Raw genomic sequence first — 25214 nt, forward strand, 5'->3', positions numbered from 1 at the left:
GCTCTGTTGCTCAGGCTGATCTCTTAACTTCTGGGTTCAAGCAATTCTCTCATCTCAGCATTTCAGCCTCCGGAGTAGCTGGGACTACAGGCATGTGCCACAATTCATGAGTTGATGTAATGACATTTTGACAGATTCCCCCTTCCTCTCTCTTTCTTTCTCTAAATATGGTTGTCAGATCTCAGCCAATGGTAATTGGTATGTGTGACTAATTGTATAAAACAGTTATCAGGTAATAAGCATAAGAACACTTATAGCTTCAACTAGGAAGCCCACCGCTTAGCTACCTCAGGGTGAGTATATTCTGCAGCATGTGTTATTTACTATTCAATGGCTTGTCTTTTGTTTATTTTGTATTCTGGAGAGAAGTTTGTCCCAGATGGCTGATTAAGTGTGTGAAAATAATAAATGTTGAATATGCTTCATATAAGCAAGAAAGTAGTGGTACAATAGGTCTTAAAAGTAGAGGCTTTGGAGAGGCTTTTGAAGAGGTGTTTACCAGGATAGAATCAAGGAAGCAGAAGGTTAAGATCAGCAGGAACTAGACATTGTTAAGTGCTAACTGACACTAAAAAGGCCATCATAAGCATCACTGAGATCTGGATTGACCAACAATTCTATGAAGACAGCTAGGAACAAACTATCGCAGGAAGTTCATCCCCACTTCAGAGAATCTGAGTAGACCACAGAAGTGGTTGCCAAAGCAGGATATCAGGAAAACATCTCCATAGGGACTTTGCAATAGCAATTCTCTGATAGAGTTGATTCAGTTATGTACCTCTTTCCAGTAACACAGTCCCTCCACTAAATAGGGTATGTGTGTACTAAATTCCTGTAAGTATACATGGATCTGTTTCAGGAATATAAATTCTGCAATATTAATTTGTGTCCATTTCAGCATCAATACCACATTTTAATCCCTGTAACTTTGTAATATTTTAATTTATTATAACACAAAAAATGTCTTGAATATTTTTGCTTATTTACTTTTCAGAAAAGCTTATGTTAAGAACAGAAAACCAAACCCCACATGTTCTCACTTATAGATGGGTGTTGAACAATGAGAACACGTGGACACAAGAAGGGTAACATCACACATTGGGGTCTGTTGAGGGGTGAGGGGCTAGGGGAAGAATAGTGGAGGTGGGGAGATTGGGGAGGGAAAACATTGGGAGAAATACCTAATGTAGGTGATGGGGGGATGAAGGCAGCAAACCACCATGGCATGTGTATACCTATGTAACAATCCTGCAAGATCTGCACATGTACCCTAGAACTTAAAGCATAATACAATAAAATAAAATTTTAAAAAGCTTGTGTTAAGTTCCCTTTTCTTAAAAATCTCTTCAGCCAGTTGCAGTGGCTCACACCTATAATCCCAGCACTTTGAGAGGCCAAGGAAGGCAGACCACTTGAGGTCAGGAGTTCAAGACCAGCCTCGTCAACATGGTAAAAATCTCATTACTAAAAAAAAAAAAAAAGAAAAATTAGCTGGATGTGGTGGCTGGCACCTGTAATCCCAGCTAGTGAGGAGGCTGAGGCAGGTGAACACTGAAACCCGGGAGGTAGAAGTTGCAGTGAACCAAGATCAGGCCACTGCCTTCCAGCCAGGTTGACAGAGGGAGACCCTGTCTTAAAAAAAAAATTAAGATTTTGATTGGGTTTACACTGAGTTGATAGGAAACTATCATGTTTGCAATATTGTTCTTCCTATCCAAGTTCATAATGTATTTATTCAGGTATTTTCTATATCCTTTAGCAACTTTTTCATACAAATCCCACATTTTGGGATTTATTACTGGTCATGTAGATTTTATTGTTTTAGGCTGTGGAAACATTTCTTTCAGTTATGTTTTAAAATTATATTTTTCTGGTATTTAGGAAAGCTGACATTTTATCTTACATACTTTCACTTTACCGACCTCTCTTATGAATTCTGAATTTTTCTTTTTTTTTTTTTTTTTTATTGCATTTTAGGTTTTGGGGTACATGTGATGAACATGCAAGATTGTTGCATAGGTACACACATGGCAGTGTGCTTTGCTGCCTTCCGTCCCCTCACCTGTATCTGTCATTTCTCCCCATGCTATCTCTTCCCACCTCCCCACCTCCCGCCCCTCCCCCATTTCCCCCCAACAGACCCCAGTGTATGGTGCTCCCCTCCCTGTGTCCATGTGTTCTCATTGTTCAACACCCGCCTATGAGCGAGAATATACGGTGTTTGATTTTCTGCTCTTGTGTCAGTTTGCTGAGAATGATGGTTTCCAGGTTCATCCATGTCCCTATAAAGGATGTGAACTCATCGTTTTTGATGGCTGCATAATATTCCATGGTGTATATGTACCACATTTTCCCTATCCAGTCTATCATCGTTGGGCATTTGGGTTGGTTCCAGGTCTTTGCTATTGTAAACAGTGCTGCAATGAACATTCGTGTGCACGTGTCCTTGTAGTAGAATGATTTATAATCCTTTGGATATATACCCAGTAATGGGATTGCTGGGTCAAATGGGATTTCTATTTTTAAGTCCTTGAGGAATCGCCACACTGTCTTCCACAATGGTTGAATTAATTTACATTCCCACCAACAGTGTAAAAGTGTTCCTATTTCTCCACATCCTCTCCAGCATCTGTTGTTTCCCGATTTTTTAATGATCGCCATTCTAACTGGTGTGAGATGGTATCTCAATGTGGTTTTGATTTGCATTTCTCTGATGACCAGTGATGATGAGCATTTTTTCATATGTTTGTTGGCCTCCTGTATGTCTTCTTTTGTAAAGTATCTGTTCATATCCTTTGCCCATTTTTGAATGGGCTTGTTTGTTTTTTTCTTGTAGATCTGCTTTAGTTCTTTGTAAATTCTGGATATCAGCCCCTTGTCAGATGGGTAGACTGCAAAAATTTTTTCCCATTCTGTTGGTTGCCGATTCACTCTACTGACTGTTTCTTTTGCCGTGCAGAAGCTGTGGAGTTTGATTAGGTCCCATTTGTCTATTTTGGCTTTTGTTGCCATTGCTTTTGGCGTTTTGGTCATGAAGTCCTTGCCTACACCTATGTCCTGAATGGTTTTGCCTAGATTTTCTTCTAAGGTTTTTATGGTATTAGGTCTGATGTTTAAGTCTTTAATCCATCTGGAGTTAATTTTGGTGTAAGGTGTCAGGAAGGGGTCCTGTTTCTGCTTTCTGCACATGGCTAGCCAGTTTTCCCAACACCATTTATTAAACAGGGAGTCCTTTCCCCATTGCTTGTTTTTGTCAGGTTTGTCGAAGATCAGATGGTTGTGGGTATGTTGTATTTCCCGTGAGGCCTCTGTTCTGTTCCATTGGTCTATATCTCTGTTTTGGTACCAGTACCATGCTGTTTTGATTACTGTAGCCTTGTAGTATAGTTTGAAGTCCGGTAGTGTGATGCCTCCCGCTTTGTTCTTTTTGCTTAGAATTGACTTGGCTATGCGGGCTCTCTTTTGGTTCCATATGAAGTTTAAGGTGTTTTTTTCCAGTTCTGTGAAGAAGGTCATTGGTAGCTTGATGGGAATAGCATTGAATCTGTAAATTACTTTGGGCAGTATGGCCATTTTCACGATGTTGATTCTTCCTAACCATGAACATGGAATGTTTCTCCATCTGTTTGTATCCTCTCTTATTTCGTTGAGCAATGGCTTGTAGTTCTCCTTGAAGAGGTCCTTTACGTTCCTTGTTAGTTGTATTCCTAGGTACTTTATTCTCTTTGTAGCAATTGTGAATGGCAGTTCGTTCTTGATTTGGCTCTCTTGAAGTCTATTACTGGTGTATAGGAATGCTTGTGATTTTTGCACGTTGATTTTGTATCCTGAGACTTTGCTGAAGTTGTTTATCAGTTTCAGGAGATTTTGGGCTGAGATGATGGGGTCTTCCAGATATACAATCATGTCATCTGCAAATAGAGACAATTTGATTTCCTCCTTTCCAATTTGGATACCCTTTATTTCTTTTTCTTGCCTGATTGCTCTGGCTAGAACTTCCAGTACTATATTGAATAGGAGTGGTGAGAGAGGGCATCCTTGTCTAGTGCCAGATTTCAAAGGGAATGCTTCCAGTTTTTGCCCATTCAGTATGATATTGGCTGTTGGTTTGTCGTAAATAGCTTTTATTGTTTTGAGATACGTTCCGTCAATACCTAGTTTATTGAGGGTTTTTAGCATAAAGGGTTGTTGAATTTTGTCAAAAGCCTTCTCTGCATCAATCGAGATAATCATGTGGTTTTTGTCTTTGGTTCTGTTTATGTGGTGAATTACGTTTATGGACTTGCGTATGTTGAACCAGCCTTGCATCCCCGGGATGAATCCTACTTGATCATGGTGGATGAGCTTTTTGATATGCTGTTGCAATCGGTTTGCCAGTATTTTATTGAAGATTTTTGCATCTATGTTCATCATGGATATTGGCCTGAAATTTTCTTTTCTTGTTGAGTCTCTGCCGGGTTTTGGTATCAGGATGATGTTTGTCTCGTAAAATGATTTGGGAAGGATTCCCTCTTTTTGGATTGTCTGGAATAGTTTCAGAAGGAATGGTATCAGCTCTTCTTTGTATGTCTGGTAGAATTCAGCTGTGAACCCATCTGGACCTGGGCTTTCTTTGGGTGGTAGGCTCTTTATTGCTGCCTCGACTTCAGACCATGTTATTGGTCTATTCAGGGTTTCGGCTTCTTCCAGGTTTAGGCTTGGGAGGTTGCAGGTGTCCAGGAATTTATCCATTTCTTCCAGGTTTACTAGTTTATGTGCATAGAGTTGTTTGTAATAATCTCTGATGATGGTTTGGATTTCTGTGGAATCTGTGGTGATATCCCCTTTATCGTTTTTTATTGCATCAATTTGGTTATTCTCTCTTTTCTTTTTTATTAATCTGGCTAGTGGTCTGTCTATTTTGTTGATCTTTTCAAAAAACCAGCTCCTGGATTTATTGATTTTTTGAAGAGTTTTTTGTGTCTCTATTTCCTTCAGTTCTGCTCTGATCTTAGTTATTTCCTGTCTTCTGCTAGGTTTTGAGTTTTTTTGATCTTGCTCCTCTAGCTCTTTCAATTTTGATGATAGGGTGTCAATTTTAGATCTCTCCTTTCTTCTCATGTGGGCACTCATTGCTATATATTTTCCTCTAGAGACTGCTTTAAATGTGTCCCAGAGATTCTGGTATGTTGTGTCTTCGTTCTCATTGGTTTCGAAGAACATCTTTATTTCTGCCTTCATTTCATTGTTTATCCAGTCAACATTCAAGAGCAAGTTGTTCAGTTTCCATGAAGCTGTGCGGTTCTGAGTTAGTTTCTGCATTCTGAGTTCTAACTCGATTGCACTGTGGTCTGAGAGACTGTTTGTTATGATTTCTGTTCTTTTGCATTTGCTGAGGAGTGATTTATTGCCAATTATGTGGTCAATTTTAGAGTAGGTGTGATGTGGTGCTGAGAAGAATGTATATTCTGTGGATTTGGGGTGGAGAGTTCTGTAAATGTCTATTAGGTTTGCTCGTTCCAGGTCTGTGTTCAGGTCCTGGATATCCTTGTTGATTTTCTGTCTGGTTGATCTGTCTAATATTGACAATGGGGTGTTAAAGTCTCCCACTATTATTGTGTGGGAGTCTAAGTCTCTTTGTAAGTCATTAAGAACTTGCCTTATGTATCTGGGTGCTCCTGTATTGGGTGCATATATATTTAGGATCGTTAGCTCTTCTTGTTGCAGTGATCCTTTTACCATTATGTAATGTCCTTCTTTGTCTCTTTTGATCTTTGTTGCTTTAAAGTCTATTTTATCGGAGATGAGAATTGCAACTCCTGCCTTTTTTTGCTCTCCATTTGCTTGGTAGATCTTCCTCCATCCCTTTATTTTGAGCCTTTGTGTATCCTTGCATGTAAGATGGGTTTCCTGGATACAGCACACTGATGGGTTTTGGCTTTTTATCCAATTTGCCAGTCTGTGTCTTTTGATTGGGGCATTTAGTCCATTGACATTTAGGGATAGTATTGTTATGTGTGAATTTGATGCTGTCATTTTGATGCTACCTGGCTGTTTTGTTGGTTAGTTGATGCAGATTCTTGATTGTGTTGCTGCTTTTTTACCATTTGGTGTGTTTTTGGAGTGGCTGGTACTGGTTGTTCCTTTATATGTGTAGAGCCTCTTTCAGGAGTTCTTGTAGAGCAGGTTTGGTGGTGATGAAATCTCTGAGTGCTTGCTTGTTCACAAAGGATTTTATTTTTCCTTCACTTATGAAGCTGAGTTTGGCTGGATAGGAGATTCTGGGTTGAAAGTTCTTTTCTTTAAGGATGTTGAATATTGGCCCCCAGTCTCTTCTGGCTTGTAGGGTTTCTGCTGAGAGATCTGCTGTGAGTCTAATGGGCTTCCCTTTGTGGGTAACCCGACCTTTCTCTCTGGCTGCCCTTAGCATTTTCTCTTTCATTTCAACCCTGGTGAATCTGACGATTATGTGCCTTGGGGTTGCTCTTCTTGAGGAATATCTCTGTGGTGTTCTCTGTATTTCCTGGATTTGAATATTGGTCTGCCTTGCTAGGTTGGGGAAGTTTTCCTGGATAATATCCTGAAGAGTATTTTCCAGCTTGGATTCATTCTCTTCATCACATTCGGGTACACCTATCAGACGTAGATTAGGTCTTTTCACATAGTCCCACATTTCTTGAAGATTTTGTTCATTCCTTTTTGCGCTTTTTTCTCTGTTCTTGCCTTCTCTTTTTATTTCATTGAGTTGGTCTTCGACCTCTGATATCCTTTCTTCTGCTTGGTCAATTCGGCTGTTGAAGCTTGTGCATGCTTCACGAAGTTCTCGTGTTGCGTTTTTCAGCTCCATCAATTCACTTATTCTCCTCTCTATGCTGTCCATTCTCGTCAGCAGTTCGTCCAATCTTTTTTCAAGGTTCCTATTTTCTTTGCGATGGGTTAGAACATGTTCTTTTAGCTCATTGTAGTTTCTTACTACCCATCTTCTGAAGTCTGATTCTGTCATTTCATCACCCTCCTTCTCCATCCGGTCTGGTTCCCTTGCTGGTGAGGAGTTGAGATCACTTTTAGGAGGAGAGGTGTTCTGGTTTCGGGAGTTTTCATCCTTTTTACGCTGGTTTCTACCCATTTTTGTGGGTTTATCCACCTGTTGTCTGTCTCTGTCCCAGGGAGTTGGAGCTTTATGAGTTTCCGTTGCACTACTGCCTTTTTTGATTTTTTTTTTTTTCAGGTCGGACCCGCCCAGCTGCCCTGAGCTCTTCCCTGTAGTCCTTTTTATATGGGCGTAGTTAGAACTGTCTGGGCAATGGTGGCCCCGCCTCTGTTATGGCGGATTCTCTCTGTTGTGGCAGGTTGCCTCGGCAACGGCGGGTTGCCTCGGCAACGGCTGCCTGCCTCCGTAGAGGTGGAGAGTCTCAGTAATGGCGGAAGCCCCTCCCCCACGGAGCCGGACCGTCCCGGTTCAGCTGTGCTTGGTTTGAAGGGCTCAACCCAGAGGGTTTCCAATTACTGTTTTTGTTTTGGTTGTTGTTGGGGGTGGAGGGGTGGGACCGACTGAGCCTGATCACCTGGCTCCCTGACTCAGAGTCTTTTCTTTTAAGTTGAAAGACCCCGCGTTCCGGTCGCTTGTTGAAAAGGCGCCGGGATCTCCCGTACTGCGACTCACGGAGTCGGCTCGAACCGCGGCGCCAGCTCCTGGCGGATTTTTTGCCTAGGAATCTCCTGGCCTGGCTCGCTATTTCAGATGAATGGGCTATTCTGCCGTCTCAAGGCTCTACTCGCCAGCTAAGAGGGCTCCCAGACCAGTGGCTTTTGTACGGAGAACCGCAGCAACAGGGAGTGGTCACAGCAGCCGCGCGGGCGGAATCAGCCCCGCGGTGGCCAAAACAGCCGCACCGGCTGGGACTGCGACGCTGGCGACCCCTCTGCCTGGGTATCTCCTGGTCTGTGGGCAATAAGAGTTCATCTGGAAATGCGGCGTCCACTCACCCTCTGCACTTTCACTGGGAGCTGAAGTCCTGAGCTGTTCTTAGGCGGCCATCTTGAAAGTCCTCCTGAATTTTTCTTTTGATTGTTGGAATTTTTGTTGGCAATCATGAAATAAGCAAATAATGAAAGTTTTGGCTCTTTCCTTCTGGTATTGATATCTCTCTTTTTTTTCCTTGCCTCATTCTCATTGGTTTAGAAATTTAATGGGAATGTTTTCAGTTTCATCAGAAAGTATGTCCTTAATTAGATCTATGTCAGATTTTCTGCAGCAGGTCAAGCAACCTTTGTTCTATTCCTATTTTACTGAGAGTTTTATTTTTTTACAATATTGTTAAGATGATAGTAGTAAAGCTACTATACTATATATGATCTACATACATTTATTTTTAAAAATTTACTCAGATGTTTTGTGACCTATTATGTATTTTTTCTTTTTTTAAAAAAATCTTTAGAACCTGTGGAACCTATTATATTTTTAATATGTATATTTGCTTCTTGCATGCTTAAAATGTAAATTATGTTTAATTTCTATATTAAGCTGTGATAATGGAATCATTTAAACCTTTTAATTCCTTTTTTTTGATAATTTATGTCAGTTTTGTCAAAATTTCCTTGATTATGATGATTGTACATTATTCATTTCTTCTTACATTCTCACTGTTTTGCTTTTATTTTTATACTTCCATGTTGAGTTGTTAGGTGCATAAAGATCATGATGATTATAACTTATTGATGGGTTTAATCAGCAAAGCATGTTCCACTTTTGTTTTGATTAAAAGTATCATTCCTAATTTTTTTCTGTTACCATTTACATGTTATATTTTTTTCTGTCTCTTTAATCCAAATTTTCAGATGTGTTTCCTATAAGTAGCATGTCATTAGGTATTTTGCCTACTCAATCTAATAATGTATCTTTTATAAAATTAACCTATTGACTGTTGTGATTGTATATATTTGGTACTTTATCTTTGTTATGTTTTCTTTCTTATTTCCTATCTTCAGCTCCATTTGTTGAGTTTCCCTTAATCCCCCACCCCTTTTTTTCTTTCTAGGAGTCTGGAAGCCACTTATCCCATTCTTCTCTTGTTTGCTCCTTACCGTTGAATTTTAGAAAATACATTATTTAAACTCATGCTTTCCTATAATGTGAATAATTGTTGTTGATAACCTCCATCCAAAACTAGACGAGATCCTTAATATATTTACATTAACTCTAACTCCTCCCAGCCTCCCATGTTTTGTGGATATCATCTGGAACTTCATTTACAGATTAAAAAAAATTGTTTCATAATGTGGCCCAATTATTTTATGTGAGTTTTACCTTAATAATTGCCATGATTCTTATGGTAACTTCATAAAAAACATTTTTCCATCAGTTTCACTTTTTTCTTTGCTTACCACTATCTCTTTTATTCTATGTGTTCTTCTTGACTGTATATATTTTTTATTTTCAGTATCTCCAAGAAGTACTTTCAGGAAACATTAATAGTAGTAGTTTCTGAGTCCCTTAATATTGTCTTCATATGTCAATGATAGTATGGTTAAGCACAGAAATTTAGGTTAAAAATAATATTTCTTTAGAACTGTAAGGAAGTTATTCCATTGTACTTACTGCCTAGGAGTTCAAATGAGAAGTTTAAAGCAATCTGAGTATTTTCTTTAAAGCTTTTTTGTTTTTGTTTTTCTCTTTAGACATTCTTAGTGATTTTCTTTTTCTTGGAGATCAGAAATTTCTCTTGATAAATTTAGGTATGGTGTCTATACCACCCCACTCTGCCTCACACATATATGCAAACATTTTACTGGTTTTCCCTAAAAAGGACAATAACATCATTTTAAAAATATAAATCTGAGGACATTTGAGGGGCCAACAAAATACAAAAAAAAAAGAGATAAAAATTAAATGTTTAAATTTAAAAAAAGGCACTACAATGTCACCTAACATCTAACTACCATGGTGGTAATAGACTAAGGAAGATTAAGTTACAACAAAAATAACTAATGTAAATATCAGAGGTTAGGTAGCAAAAAGTGGATTTGCTTTCCAGAAGACTATGGTATCACTGACCATTTGGGCCCAGTAGGATATTTAGCAAGGAAAAGGTCAAGATGGGTGGAGGTAAAGCTAAATCCAAAGGAATAGGTATAACTGAGAATTCAAGATAAACAGTCTCCAAATAGATGGTGACAAATCCATTTTCCTCCTCTCAAGAAGCATTTGCTCTACTTTGTTGCCTCCTCTCAAGATCCCAGTGGCTGCTCAAACTGAAAGTTGCCTATTCCTACCTTTCAGGGGATTCAGCAACCAGATCTAATTTTGTGATTGCTCAGGGCTCTTGCTGCAATTGAGCATAGAACTTGGAGAATCTGAAACAGAGTTGGGGTTGGGGGTAGGGAGTAGATTGGGTGGCTTTGTTGCTAGTTGTTCTGAAAAAAGAAAACTCTGAAGCATTCACATGTAAGCCTTCTAATCACTTTCAAACCCCCTCTACAAAACACCCTCAAAAGTCTGAAATCTTGCAACAGAAGGGCTACAGTTAAAGCTGCTGGGCTCACAAAATCATCAAAGAAGCCAGATGAGACAACCCAGTCACGAAATCCTAGCTATTATTCTTTTTTTTTTTTTTTTTTTTTTTTTTTTTGAGACGGAGTTTCGCTCTCGTTACCCAGGCTGGAGTGCAATGGCGCGATCTCGGCTCACCGCAACCTCCGCCTCCTGGGCTCAGGCAATTCTCCTGCCTCAGCCTCCTAAATAGCTGGGATTACAGGCACACACCACCATGCCCAGCTAACTTTTTTGTATTTTTAGTAGAGACGGGGTTTCACCTTGTTGACCAGGATGGTCTCGATCTCTCGACCTCGTGATCCACCCGCCTCGGCCTCCCAAAGTGCTGGGATTACAGGCTTGAGCCACCGCGCCCGGCCCCTAGCTATTATTCTTAACCTGTTTTCCCCTAATTTAAGGTAAACTCATATACCTGATGTGGGATATAGAAAGTTATACTGAAGCAACCTGGATCTTCTGCGGAACTTCTCATCAAACACTAAAAAAAAATAAAGGCAAGGTTTATTTTTCTTAATCTTACTGTATTTTAAAATAGCATAACCCAGAAGTAATTCTGTTATAAAGGAACATGGCTGAAGAGGTAGGAAACAGATTCCCCATTATGAGTTCTCCTTATGGCTTCTGCGAGGATCATAGAGATGTCAATTACTCGTATTTTGGAGCAATGCTTCATGTTATCCTCTTGAGGTATGGTATTGGTAACTACCACTGCTTCAAAGCATGCAGTATTGATTCGAGAAATGGCTGGGCCAGAAAAGATTCCATGAGTCAAAATAGCATAAACTCTGGTGGCTCCAGCTGAGAGAAGTTTGTCAGCTGCGAGGCAGATTGTACCACAGGTATCTGCCATGTCATCTACAAGGATAGCCGCACGATCATTCACATCTCCCACTAACACCATGCCGTCCACTTCATTGGCCTTCTTCCGTTCTTTATGAATCAAGGCAAAGTCCACGTTCAACTGGTCTGCAATCGAGGTTACTCTCTTAGCTCCGCCGGCATCTGGAGAGACAATAGTGCAGTTCTTCCACTCAGAGATATTCTCCATTATCCACTTCAGGACAGTTGGCTCTGCATACAAGTTGTCTACTGGGATATCAAAAAAGCCCTGAATTTGAGAAGCATGTAGGTCCATGGTGATTATATGATCTGCACCTGCTATAGACAGCATATTTGCAACAAGCTTGGCAGAGATTGGGGCCCGGCTCTTATCCTTCTTATCCTGTCGGGCATAAGGGAAGCATGGGATGACTGCAGTAACTCGGCTAGCTGAAGCTATCTTGCAGGCATTAATCATGATCAAAAGCTCCATTAGACTGTCGTTGATTTCGCCACAACCACTCTGAACGATGTAGACATCCTCTCCACGTACACTTTCGCCAATTTCCACACAGGTCTCCTGGTTGCTGAATTTCTTAGTCACCACCTTGCCTAGCTCCAGGCCTAGGCGGTCGGCTATTTTCTGGGATAAGTCCAGGTGGGAGCGGCCACTGAAGATTTTGATATTTGGCATCTTGGCCAACTACCAGACGCACTCGGTCCAGTGACCCAGCTGCCGCTGAGACTGGAACGGAAGTGAACCACAGATTCTAACAGCTTCAGTTGTTACTCAGCCGTTAGGGTCCCTTCTGCCTCACAGTGCGCAGTCCCAAATTGACCTTTGGTCTTTTGAAAAAAATTGTACCTCCCACTTCACACTTTTAATAAACTAAATAATCAAGTATGTACAGTGTATGGATTTTTTTTTTTTTTTTTAAGACGGAGTACCACTCTTGTTACTCAGGCTGGAGTGCAATGGTGCAATCTCAGCTCACCGCAACCTCCACCTCCTGGGTTCAGGCAATTCTCCTGCCTCAGCCTCCTGAGTAGCTGGGATTACAGGCACGGACTACCATGCCCAGCTAATTTTTTTGTATTTTTAGTAGAGATGGGGTTTCACCATGTTGACCAGGATGGTCTCGATCTCTTGACCTTGTGATCCACGCGACTCGGCCTCCCAAAGTGCTGGGATTATAGGCATGAGCCACCGCGCCCGGCCGGAATTTTTTTTCTATTAGCATCTGTATTAGTTTCCAAGGGCCATTTAAACAAATTTGAACACAGAAAAATATAAAACTTATACAAAGCAAAACCCAACTTTATTTATTTATTTATTTGAGACGGAGTTTCACTCTTGTTACCCAGGCTGGAGTGCAATGGCACAATCTCGGCTCACCTCAACCTCCGCCTCCTGGTTCAGGCAATTCTCCTGCCTCAGCCTCCTGAGTAGTTGGGATTACAGGCACGTGCCACCATGCCCAGCTAATTTTTTGTATTTTTTAGTAGAGACGGGGCAAAACCCAACTTTAAAAGGAAAATTACCTACTAGAGAAAGTATATGCAAGGGATTATTTTAGAAAGAATCTCCCCAATGAAGTGAGAAAAATACAACAAAATAAAAAGTTGAAAAATAGCATAAATAGGCAATCACAGTAAAAAAAAAAATGTATGAGAAACGTGAAACAATGAAAGTAATCAAGACGATGCTATTTTCACACATCAGGTCGCCAAAATGTTAAGATAGATAAGGTCTTCTATTCGGATGGAATATATAAATGTGCAGATTTTGCTTGGGTAATTTTGCACATAACATTTGACTCATTATGTATACTTCTAGGAATCTATTTCAGTGAAATTTCCACAACCACCCCAAAAATACACAGCCACATAGTGGTGTTGCTGTATTCATTGATTCAATAAATATTTTGTGAACACCTCCAATATGTCAGGAATTAAACTACTTTTAGAGTATAAAAATGGTGCATGACAAATATTAATTGCCCTAGAATTGTTTATAAAAGCAAAATCTGAAAACCAACAAATGCTCATCACTAGGTAAATTACCAAATAATTTATTATATATACATATGCAGTCATTCAAGAGTTTAAGTGGAATCATATGAAAATGTCTCCTAGGCATTTTTTTAAAGGTGAAAAGCAAAGCACAAAAATATGCATAGTATTACATTTATTTATTTAAGATTACTTGATACTGAAAGCATTCGATTAGCATGGAAGTCCTCTTTATAATAATCACTTCTGGAGAGGGAAGTAGGTTGTGAGAGTTGAGAATGAAGGAAGACTGTTATATTTTACTGCTCTCTGTGTGGCATTTGGACATTTATTACTTTTATAATTAAAAAGATGAACAAAATATATTTGGTAATTAAATGTTTGTTAGCAAATTTTAAGTACACAGCTTCCATGGTGTACTGGGGCTTGAAATAGAGAGAAAGGAAGTAGAAAGGACCGTAGATACCAATAATTTCATAAAAATAATGGAAGCATCAGATACAAGTCAACCATGTGTATCCTGCTAATTGCGTGCCTGACATTTGGATACCAGGATGTTTCCATTTAGGCTAAAACCAAATCCTCATTTTTTTCATCTTGTAAAATAACCAAATAATTTAATAGGTTTTCTCACCACACTTCCAAGGTTCCTTAATGTGTTGGGTTCATGAATAGGATAAAGTCAGAAGTGGGATAAGAAATGGCATAGGCGACAAAGATGGGTAAGATTTAGCAATGTCTGTGAAAAGCATTAGTTGTTTATTTAGAAAGGTAGTTTTACATATTGAATGAGATATTATTGTAAAGTCATATAAACAGCCATGTTTAAAATATTACTCCAAAATGACTTACTGTTGATCCAATCACTTCTCTCCTGATATCAACATGCTTTTCTCCTTAGTTCAGCCTCTTCCTGGTTGACAGAGTATGCTAGCCCATTTCTGTTCATAACCCTTCATTCATGTTCTTTTTATCAAAATAATCAACTGACCTGTCTATACCACGTAATTCTCACCCTTAGCCAGACTACTACTATTGCTATTTTCTTTAGCAATCACAATATGTAGTCATATCGTGATTGCTAAAGAAAATCCCATGGCTTAATTTAGAAGCACTAAAAAGTATTTGTAGTTTCAATTTATTTTTCTCTTACTGTTCTCAGTACGTCACACATTTTTCATTTTTTAAAGAAAAACAAAACAGGTTCTAAATAGGTGTAATATTACCTAAATAGGATTAAATGCTAATGTAAACATTTAATGTTCCTACTTGGTTGCATTTTCCTTGAGGTGTTAAGGAGAAATTTTTGTCTTGCTGCTATTTGTATTTCAAGCTCTAGCTGTTCCTATATGTTATATTTCCAGAAATTTGTCTAAAATCATAAAGTGTTAAAGATAGATATGGCCTAAGAGACTACCCAGTCCGATATCACAATTCACAGGCAGGGAACTAAGGCTCAGAGAAATGAAGCAAACTGCCTGGGATCTATCAACTAAATAGAGGCAGAGTGTGGATTAGAATGTGGGATTCCTGAATTTCCAAGTAAGGCTTTATCAGTTACACACTTTTAAGGCTTTTCTTTGAGGTTTATCAGAACAAAGAAAAAATTTAAAAGTTAAACAAAATATTTGCATATATATATATATATATATATATATATATATATATTTTTTTTTTTCTCTTTTACCAAGCAACTACAATAAAGACCAAAATCCCAAGCATGAGACTGGAAAGTTTTTTGCTTAAAAAAAAAATTTTTTTACCCAGAAAAAAATGAATCATTAGTAGTGTAAAGGAAACAGCTTTGTTATTCTAACATTTCTGTTACCTACCTGGTCTATTGCAAGGGGATTTAGGATCTGTTTATTTTGGTCTCTGCAGGTTGAGAGGGACATCTATTTTTATCATTGACTGCTTTTCACAAGTTACAGGTAGGAATGATGCCTATTGAATAGCACTTCTATTAAGAACATTGTTTTTTAAATTACTCTGGAAACAAAAATTGTGATATAGAGACAATGCCTTATCTTTCTCCTTCCCAAGGCAAGCATATTTAAATGTCATTTCTATGGATTTGTGAGAATTACTGTATTTTGAAGGTCTTTTGAGTCAATACCCAGAAGATATACACACACACACACACACACACACACACACACACACACATATAATATTACCTTGGTAATAGTTTCTTGCTTTACTGACTCTTCTTTTACCCTTCACAATTTCAACATAAATAATTCAAAGAGAGCTCTGATGTGGCTTGATCAGCTAGAGAAAAAAGAAATTCAGTCAGTTCTTTCAGAAAGTGAAGGAAAATGGATGTTGTATTTTAAATGAAATAAATGCTTTCACTAAACATACTTGCAGTTGACAAAATGCTAGATGTTTAGGTGGCAATTATAGTTTTTTGATAAACTGTCAAATCCTGTCACAACACATGTTACAAACAAGGACAGATTTAGATGTCCTTTATGACAGCTTTGTGTAGGTTGAGAATGTTTGGCAGTTAATTTCAAATGAGGAACATATTTTTCTTTCCAGCAGTTATCTCCTTGTTTATTAGGCAGAGTTTCTTTGTGCCTTTAATCTTAACTCATTTGACTCACAGTTCCAGATCATTATTGTAACATTACTTTACCTCATTTATTTTATTCATAATAATCACCCACAATACTTGGAGAAATCAGTTTCCTACAGTACTTCACATTGATATAAATGCTTTAAGGTTTGTTTTCTGATTGTTTACAATTAAAGTTGACAACTGTGTGTGTTTACTGAGCTTTTCGTTGGAAATCTGTCATTTGACACAATAAATGTGTAGATAGCAACTAAATAAAGCTGAGTGAAGCAAATAGAATAGGAGAATTTTTTTTTTTTTTTTTTTTTTTTTTTTTTTTTTTTTTGAGACGGAGTTTCGCTCTTGCTGCCCAGGCTGGAGTGCAACGGCGCGATCTCGGCTCACCGCAACCTCCACCTCCTGGGTTCAGGCAATTCTCCTGCCTCAGCCTCCTGAGTAGCTGGGATTACAGGCACACGCCACCATGCCCAGCTAATTTTTAGTATTTTTAGTAGAGACGGGGTTTCACCATGTTGACCAGGATGGTGTCGATCTCTTGATCTCGTGATCCACCCGCCTCGGCCTCCCAAAGTGCTGGGATTACAGGCTTCAGCCACTGCGCCCGGCCAGAATAGGAGAAATTTTTGTGATTCAGAAATGTGGCTTTAATTCTGAGTGTTAGACTCATGAGAGTATTTTTGAAATGCACTTTGGAATTAAAAAAAACTCCTTGGTGAACTTATAAATCTTAGTATAAAATAATCTTGGAATGACAACAAGGTTACATGAGCTGAACATGTCATTGGTAAAAACAGACAAAGCAATATATTAAAGGTTCCTTAGCTAGTAAATTGCAAATAAGAAAATATCTTTTCAGTATTTCTGTGAAATATTTTAAAGTATTTCAAAGCAGTTTTTGATAATGAATATTTCCTTTCAATGTTAGTCTCATGTAATTAACAAAAAGGTATGTTCATTATATTTTGACAGAATTCAAGCTTCATTTATGCTATTTAAACCTCTTTAAAAAGGCAGTTCTTCCTCCTCAAAAGTGACCATTTATTTAATCCTAACAATAAACATTGAGACGAGTTGTGCACTCACCTAAGTGAAAATTTAGTACAGGTTGTTTTGGAATGGTTCTGCAGTTTTCAAACTTCAGAGTATCAGGATCACTGAGAGGACTTTACCTACTTGATTAGTTACCTCCGTGAACTTTTACCTCCTAGAACGCAACGTTCAAGCTCTATCCCCAGAGTTTCTCATCAGTAGGCCTGGGGTGAAGGCCTAGAGTTTGCGTTTCTAACAAGATATTAGACAAGACTGATGCTGTTGTTCAGGTGACTACACGTTTGAGAGAATCTATTTCATTTTATCTAAATTTATTGGCTAGATGCTTTCCATAAGATTCTCCTATTATATTTTTAGTATCTGCAGCATCTTTAGTACAATTCCCTTCGTTATTCCTGGTATTAGATTTTTGTAGTTATTCTTTCTTTTTGAACAATTTCACCAGCCATTTATTAATTTTATCAACCCTTTCCAAAAAACCTAATGTTGAAATCGTTGATATATAATACTTCTTTGGCTGCTTGTCTTTAACTTTGTTGACTTCAACTTTATTTACTATTTACTTTCATTTCATCTTTAAGTTTATTTTCCTGTCCCTTTTCTAATTTGAAATGTGTGCTTAGCTTATTATTTATCACTAGTAAAGCTATATATTTTTCTTCTAAGGGCTGTTTTACCTGAAGTTTTATGTATAGTATTTACGTTATTGTTCAGATAAGGCCAGTTTCCAGGTTTTTATGGTAAGTTCTTGGTTTCAGGTGCTATTTTAAAGTTTATTTCTTAATTTACAAATATATGGGGACATTTCTAGATATTTTGTTGTTTTGGGTTTCTAGTTTTAATCACACTTAGCCAAAAACATACTCTGTGTGATTTTAGTCCTTTGGCATATGCTGTAACATTTCTTATGGTCCTCCATGGTCACTTTTCATAAATATTTAGGGTGTACTAAAGAATAAATGTACTCCTGAGTCGTTAGGTGCGATATACATACTCACACATTAGATCTGGGATCTGGTTTGTTTGTAGTATTATTTACATCTTCTATAGCTTTACTGAATTTTTTTCTGTTTTATCAAATACTGAAAGAAATATGTTTCCACAGTGTCTGTTGGTATATATCTATTTCTCCTTACATAGACCTCTCTTTCTTATTTCTCTTCATATGTTGAGGCTTAGTAGTTATCTGAAATTTAATTTGTTATAACTTTTTGATGAACTATGATATTATTTTAAAGTAAAACTAAATTTTCTAGTAATGCCTTTTGCCTTAAATTCTATTTCGTCAGTTGATTATTTTACTATATTAACTATCTTTTTAGATAGCATTTTGCTTATTTTCCTATCTTTTAGTTTCAATCTTACTGCATGTTTATGTATTAAATGTGTTACTTATAAATAGGATATGGTTAGATTTTATTGTCTCTCCTAATCAAAGTTATAAATTAATGAATACCTTTATCCTCTTCTCAGAAAATGCAAAGACTATCATGTCATTTAACTTCATTTAGCCCCTCCTGACATAAACAGTAGCAGCCAGCTATTATCATTTTGTCTCTTTTCTCCTTTCTTTCTTTTACTTCCACAATCACATTATTATTATTGCTTTATACAATCAATGTCCATTTGGATATGTTTGCCTATGTTTTACTGTCTTTGGCCCTCTTTTATTGTCACATTTTAAGGCTTATATTTGGGATGACTTTTCTTCCGCTTAAAGTATAGCCTTAACAAATTTTTCAGGTGCTGCTGGTGAAAAACTCCATTTTTTTCTTTTTTTCTGATAACATATTCATTCTACCCTCATTCTTTTTATTTTATTTTACATCAATAGTTTTGGGGGAACCAGGTGGTTTTTGGTTACATGGATAAATTCTTTAGTGGTGATTTCTGAGACTTTGGTGCACCCATCACCTGAGCAGTGTACACTGCACCCAATATGTAGTTTTTTTTATCCTTCATGCTCCCTTTTACTCTTTCTCCCGACTCCCCAAAATCCATGATAGCATTCTTGTGCCTATGTGTCCCACTTACAAGTGAGAACATAGGATATTGGTTTTTCCATTCCTGAGTTACTTCACTTCAAATAATCATGTCCAACTCCATCCAGGTTTCTGTCAGTGCCATTATTTCATTACATTTTATAGCTGAGTGTTATTCTATGGCATATATATATATATATATATATATATATATATCACATTTTTAATGCACCTGTTGGTTGATGGACATTTAGGCTGGCTCCGTATTTTGCAATTGCAAAATTATACTGCTGTTAACGTATGTGCAAGTATCTTTTCATATAATGACTTATTTAACTCTGGGTAGATACCCAGTAGTGGGATTTCTGAACCAAATGGTAGCTCTATTTTTGGTTTTTTAAGGAGTCTCCTTAATGTTTTCCATGGCAGTTATACTAGTTTACATTCCCATCAGCAGTGTACAAGGATTCTCTTTTCACCACATCTATGCCAACATCTATTACTTTTGGATTTTGAAATTATGATCATTCTTGCAGGAGTACAGTTGTATCTCACTGTGGTTTTAATTTGCATTTCCATAATAATTAGTAATGTTAAGAACTTTTTCATATGTTTTTTAGCCATTTGTCTATCTTTTGAGAATCGTCTATCCATGTCCTCAGCCCACTATTTGATGGAATTGCTTGTTTTATTCTTGCAGGTTTATTTGAGTTTCTTGTAGATTCTGGATATTAGTTCTTTGCTGAATGCATAGTTTGCGGATATTTTCTCTCTGGAATGTCTGTTTACTCTGTTGATTATTTCTTTTGCTGTGCAGATGCTTTTTAGTTTAATTAGGTCCCATTTATTTATTTTTGTTTCTGTTTGCCAGAGTTCATCCCACAAACTCCAGCTGCATGATGGATAAATAAATGCACTCATACATAGAATATAGTGAACCAGTGGGCCAAGGAGTCATGAGCCACTTACAGAGAGAGACTGCAGCTACACAACACTCACTAGCTTGCCCTCTTCCCATTTATTCAGTTTAGAGTTGCTAACAGAGGCTTTAAGTCAACACACTTGTAGAGAAAGATTAAAGGTCAGGTTCCAATACCCAAAGCAAACACCACTAGTGGATAATATCCCTGGTCAGCTTCCTCTCCACCCCAGAAGAGGGCCATCTGGCTCAAAGATTAGTTTTAAGACCATATGAGTAAACAAGTTAGTTAGGTAAACTCTCCCACATACCCTAGCTATTTGCTTTATTTATTAACTAAATGTAAGGGGGATTTAGGCTGTCTTCAGCTGAAACTTCTACTGAAACTATGAAAAAAAACCCTTAGGCCTTCCAGAAGGGTTTGAAACTATAATCTTATAATTTTTTCTACTAATTTTCTCTTAATATTTTTGCCAGCACCCTGAATGAATTCCCACATTTGTTGCATTTGCTTTTGTGTTCCTGGTGATGAACTCTTTGCCTAAGCCAATGTCTAGAAGAGTTTTTTTGATGTTATTTTCTAGAATTTGAATGGCTTCATGTCTTAGATTTAAGTCTTTGATTCATCTTGGGTTGATGTTCGTATAAGGTGAGGGATGAGGATCCAGTTTCATTTTTCTACATGTGGCTCACCAATTATCCCAGGACTATTTGCTGAATAGGGTGTCCTTTCCCCACTCTATGTTTTTGTATTGTATGTTTTTATGATCTTTGTCAAAGATAAGTTGGCTGTTAGCCAACTATACCCTGGTATACAGTTTGAAGTTGGGTAATTTAATGCCTCCAAATTTGTCCTTTTTGCTTTTGTTTTGTGGGTTCTTTTTTGGTTCCATATGAATTTTAAGATAGTGTTTTTCTAGTTCTGTGAAGAATGATGATGGTATTTTGATGGGAATTATGTTGGATCTGTAGATTGCTTTTGCAATATGGTCATTTTTACAATATTGATTCTACCCATCCATGAGCTGGGATGTGTTTCCATTTGTTTTTTTGCCTATGATTTCTTTCAGCAGTGTTATATAGTTTTCCTTGTAGAGATCTTTTACCTCCTTGATTAGGTATATTCCTAAGTATTTTTATTTTTTTATTTTTTGCAGCTAGTGTAAAAGGGGTTGAGTTCTTGATTTGAATTTCAGCTTGGTCAGTGTTGGTGTATAGCAGTGTTATGGATTTGTGTACAATAATTTTGTATCCTAAAACTTTACTAAATTCATTTATCAGATCTAGGAGCTTTTTGGATGAGTCTTCGTAATTTTCTGTGTATACAATCATACTGGCAAACAATCACAGTTTGACTTCTTCTTTACTGATTTGGATGCCCTTTATTTCCTTCTCTTTTCTGATTGCTCTGGGTAGGACTTCCAGTACTATGTTGAATAGAAGTGGTGAAAGTGAGCATCCTTGTTTTGTTCCAGTTCCCAAGGAAAATGCTTTCAACTTTTCCCCTTTCAGTATAATAGATGACTTTTATTACCTTGAGGTATGTCCCATCCATGCCAACTTTGCTGGGCGTTTTAATCATAAAGGAATGCTGAATTTTGACAGATGTTTTTTCTGTGTCTACTGAGGTGATCATATGATTTTTGTTTTTAATTCTGTTTCTGCGATGTACCACATTTGTTGACTTATGTATGTTAAACCATCCTTGCATCTCTGGCATGAAACCCACTTAATCATGGTGTACTATATTTTTGATACATTGTTAGATTCAGATAGTTAGTGCTTTGTTGAGGATTTTTGCATTTATGTTCATCAGGGATACTGGCCTGTAGTTTACTTTTTTTTTTGTTTCATTATATTATATCACAGAATATATTTTTTTCTGTATCCTCTATTTATTTTTTTTTTAAGATGGAGTTTCACTCTTGTTGCCCAGGCTGGAGTACAACAGTGTGATCTCAGCTCACTGCAGCCTCTGTCTCCAGGGTTCAAGCTATTCTTGTGCCTCAGCCTCCTGAGTAGCTTGGATTATAGGCATGTGCCACCATGCCTGGATAATTTTTTGTATTTTTGGTAGAGACGAGGTTTGTCCACGTTGGTCAGGCTGGTCTCAAACTCCCAACCTCAGGTGATTGCCTGCCTTGGTCTCTCAAATTGCTGGCATTACAGGTGTAAGCCACCACATCCACCCATCCGTATCTTTTAACTGGAACATTTAGGCTCATTGCAACCTCTGCTTCCTGAGTTCAAGTAATTCTTTTGCCTCAGCCTCCCAAGTAGCTGGGACTACAGGCACCTGCCACCATCCCAGCTAATTTTTGTATTTTTAGTAGAGATGGGATTTTACCATACTGGCCATGCTGGTCTGAAACTCCTCACCTCAGGTGATCCACCCACCTTGGCCTCCCAAAGTGCTGGGATTATGGGTATGAGCCACTGTACCTGGCCTGAAACTTAAAAAAAAAAATACTTGATATAAAAGCTGTTCTGTAAGATGTGTCTGGTAATTCTAATATCTGAAAATTTTGGAGTCTGTATCTGCTGTTTATTTTTTTTTCCTCATGATTACTTTTTTCTTTTGTGCTTGTTTATGTTTAACTATGTACTCTCATGGTAACAGAATTTATTTCTACTAAAATTCTTTGAAGTCTAAAATGAAAGTTTCTTTTTCTGGAGATAATTTCTTTCTAACCCCTGCCTGGAAAAGCTACTAGTTTGGGACTACCCTAAATCAAGAACAGTGCTACAGTTCCCCCAGATTATCTTGGTGATATAACCCCATATGGCAGAACTATGCAAGAGTGACTTAAGGTCACAGTTTCTCAGGAATCTTCTCTCTCACACCCCAACCCCATAATTTTCATCTGCTGGCTGCTGTGCTCATAAGTCATTCCTCTCTGCTATGGATTGTGGCGACAGGCTTCCTTCTGGTTCACCATTGCTTTGAAGCTGGAGTGCTCTCAGGTCCCAATTTAATGAGCAGAAAGTCTCCTACTAGACTTTTCACCTTGGGCAGGCCCTGAGCCTTAACTTCTCTCTCCCTTGGCTAATTAAGTCTTTAAAACTGAAGCCTAAGATTATTATATCCAGTCTTAGCTCTTGTATCAATAATTTAGGATGAGCCTGTTCTTATATCCCCTCCCTAAGGGCTGAATGGTGGAAGCTGCAAGCAACATGGCCACTGGCAGAGAACACCTGTGCCCTGAGGAGAAGCCATCTTAGGAAGATCAGTGGTAGCAGAGGCTGTGCCATGGTGGTTGATGAAGAGGTTGGAGTGGACTAATATGTGGGCTCCTGTATTAAATAGAAGAAACTAGTAGTCTGAGAAACTGTCAGAAAGAGTTCACTGTAGGACACTTTGAGATGGGGTAACTTTTGGAATTAGCTAGTTTAAGTTTGTGTCATGTTTACAATTCCAACTTGGTTTTCCCATGTCTGATAGGACCTTGGAAATCAGGTCTAAAGTTGTATTTATAATATACTCGAGGTCAGTACTAATGAGGCAGGAGAATAGGGTTTGAAGGCAGGGCACCTGAGGCCTATTCATGCTAACCGAATAACCAAATATCAGAGGCTGCTCCCTTTTCAAGCCCTCATTTTTTCTGTGAGGCAGTTGCAAAATGAAAGTACCACTGATTGGTCTCCTCCTGCAACCAATCAGACTGGTCATGGGCCTACTCTTCCTGTCCCACAACCAATCAGACAGGTTGTAGGCCACTACTTCATTTGCATAGAGTGAACCAATGGGAAATCTCTAAAGGGTATTTGCAGAGAAAAATCTGTAACCAAGACTTCTGAACCACTTGCTCCAGTTCACTCCCACCTTGTGGAATGTACTTCTGTTTAAAATAAATCTCTGCTTTTGCTGCCTTGCTTTATTTGTGTGTTTTGTCCAATTATTCGTTCAAAATATCAAGAACCTGGACAACTACCTTTAACCAGTAACACTAACAGACACTAAATATGTGTAATAAATATATATTCTACATATTACCTTCTAGTAATTCATCTTCAAAATGTTACTTGTAATTGTTGACTTTAACAGTTTACTTCACCAACAGTCAATTTTTGTATAAATACATTCTGTTTCATATCCTTATATGTTAATTTGCTTCTTATCAATTCAATTCATGAGCTCTCATTTCAAATAAACTACAATGAAAAACAAGAAACAGCTTACTAGTGTCAATTTGTTCTATTCCTTTTTAGATATAAGTAAAAGAAGTTTTGCCAGTGGTTAAGCTAATATTTTATCTCTCAAAAATTACATATTTTTAAAGCACTATTTCATTGTCACTAACTTTAGTTCTTTTGTCTGTTTAGGGTACAGAAAAATGGTGACTAATAATCTTTCCAAGTAGAAGTGAGCAAAATAGTTGATTTCTTGTGAACTTTAAGTTTAGTCTAACTGCCAAGGGGTGGTTTGGTGTTGTGGTTATGCACAGACTGCCTGGGTTCAAATTGTGCCTCATTAGTCTAAGATCTCAGTGACTTTAGGAAAATTACTTAACACATCTTTGCTAAATTTTCCTCATCTGCAAAATGAATAAAACAGTAGTACCAACCTGTTAGGGTTGTAAGAATGAAATAAATAAATCAAATGTAAAGGACTAGAATGCTATACATTATAAGTATATCACATATACTTTATAAATATAAGCTAATTTGTATACAGGATACAAATAGGTGTTGAAATTTTTTGAAAACCGATAGTGGAGTCCTGGTCTACATGGGCATCCACTTCAGGTCCTTTTTTACTTCCCTTTTATCTTCCTCTTAGAGAGCCAAGAACAGTGAGGGAGAACCGGCAAATTATCACCATGTCCATTTCTCTCTAGTGTGAGAGTGAGCCGTGATGAGAGGGGCTTATGCTGAAGGTAGTTCTGTTCCAAAGAGTTCAAGGTTCCATCTGTTTCCTTGAACCAGGTGAGCCTTCACCCAAAAACTCCCCAGTCAGCTGAGAGTTGGGAAGGCACTGCTCAATCTGAAGTGCAAGGTGAGGATAGAACATTTTGACTAATCAATAGGGTGGGGCTATGCAAAATCTGAAGCAGGACAGTGTAGTCTAAAGAATAGCAACAAAATGACCGGAGTGGTAGTGCGTGAGACTGAGAGGAGCCTTTTTATGTTGTACCTGGGGAAGGTTTTCAGGTGAGAGTGAAGCCTAGGTCTATAGGTGGAGCAGGTTTTTATTTCCTTTCTCCATGAGTTGAGGTATGTTTACTTTGACATCTTAATGCATCCTTGTGATAACAGACTCTCTCCACATGTAGGAATAGAGTATCTTTCCTTTCAAAAAAAAGTTTAGTTATAAGGCCT

At 37.9% G+C, this 25214-nt stretch overlaps 1 protein-coding gene and 1 long non-coding RNA gene across 2 annotated transcripts in view; one reads left to right on the forward strand and one right to left on the reverse strand.

Annotated features, from left to right (window-relative positions):
- LOC141580107 (uncharacterized) overlaps positions 1-25214 on the forward strand; it is a 73120-nt gene that overhangs the window by 45739 nt on the left and 2167 nt on the right. The window lies entirely within an intron of this gene.
- On the reverse strand, positions 11042-12108 carry PRPS1L1 (phosphoribosyl pyrophosphate synthetase 1 like 1). Its single transcript, XM_003938680.4, has one exon. The coding sequence runs from the start codon at positions 12042-12044 to the stop codon at positions 11088-11090; it is 957 nt and encodes a 318-aa protein (XP_003938729.1). The 5' UTR covers positions 12045-12108; the 3' UTR covers positions 11042-11087.

The sequence above is a fragment of the Saimiri boliviensis genome, chromosome 10 (genome assembly GCF_048565385.1).
Source record: "Saimiri boliviensis isolate mSaiBol1 chromosome 10, mSaiBol1.pri, whole genome shotgun sequence".
Classification (NCBI taxonomy): domain Eukaryota; kingdom Metazoa; phylum Chordata; class Mammalia; order Primates; family Cebidae; genus Saimiri; species Saimiri boliviensis.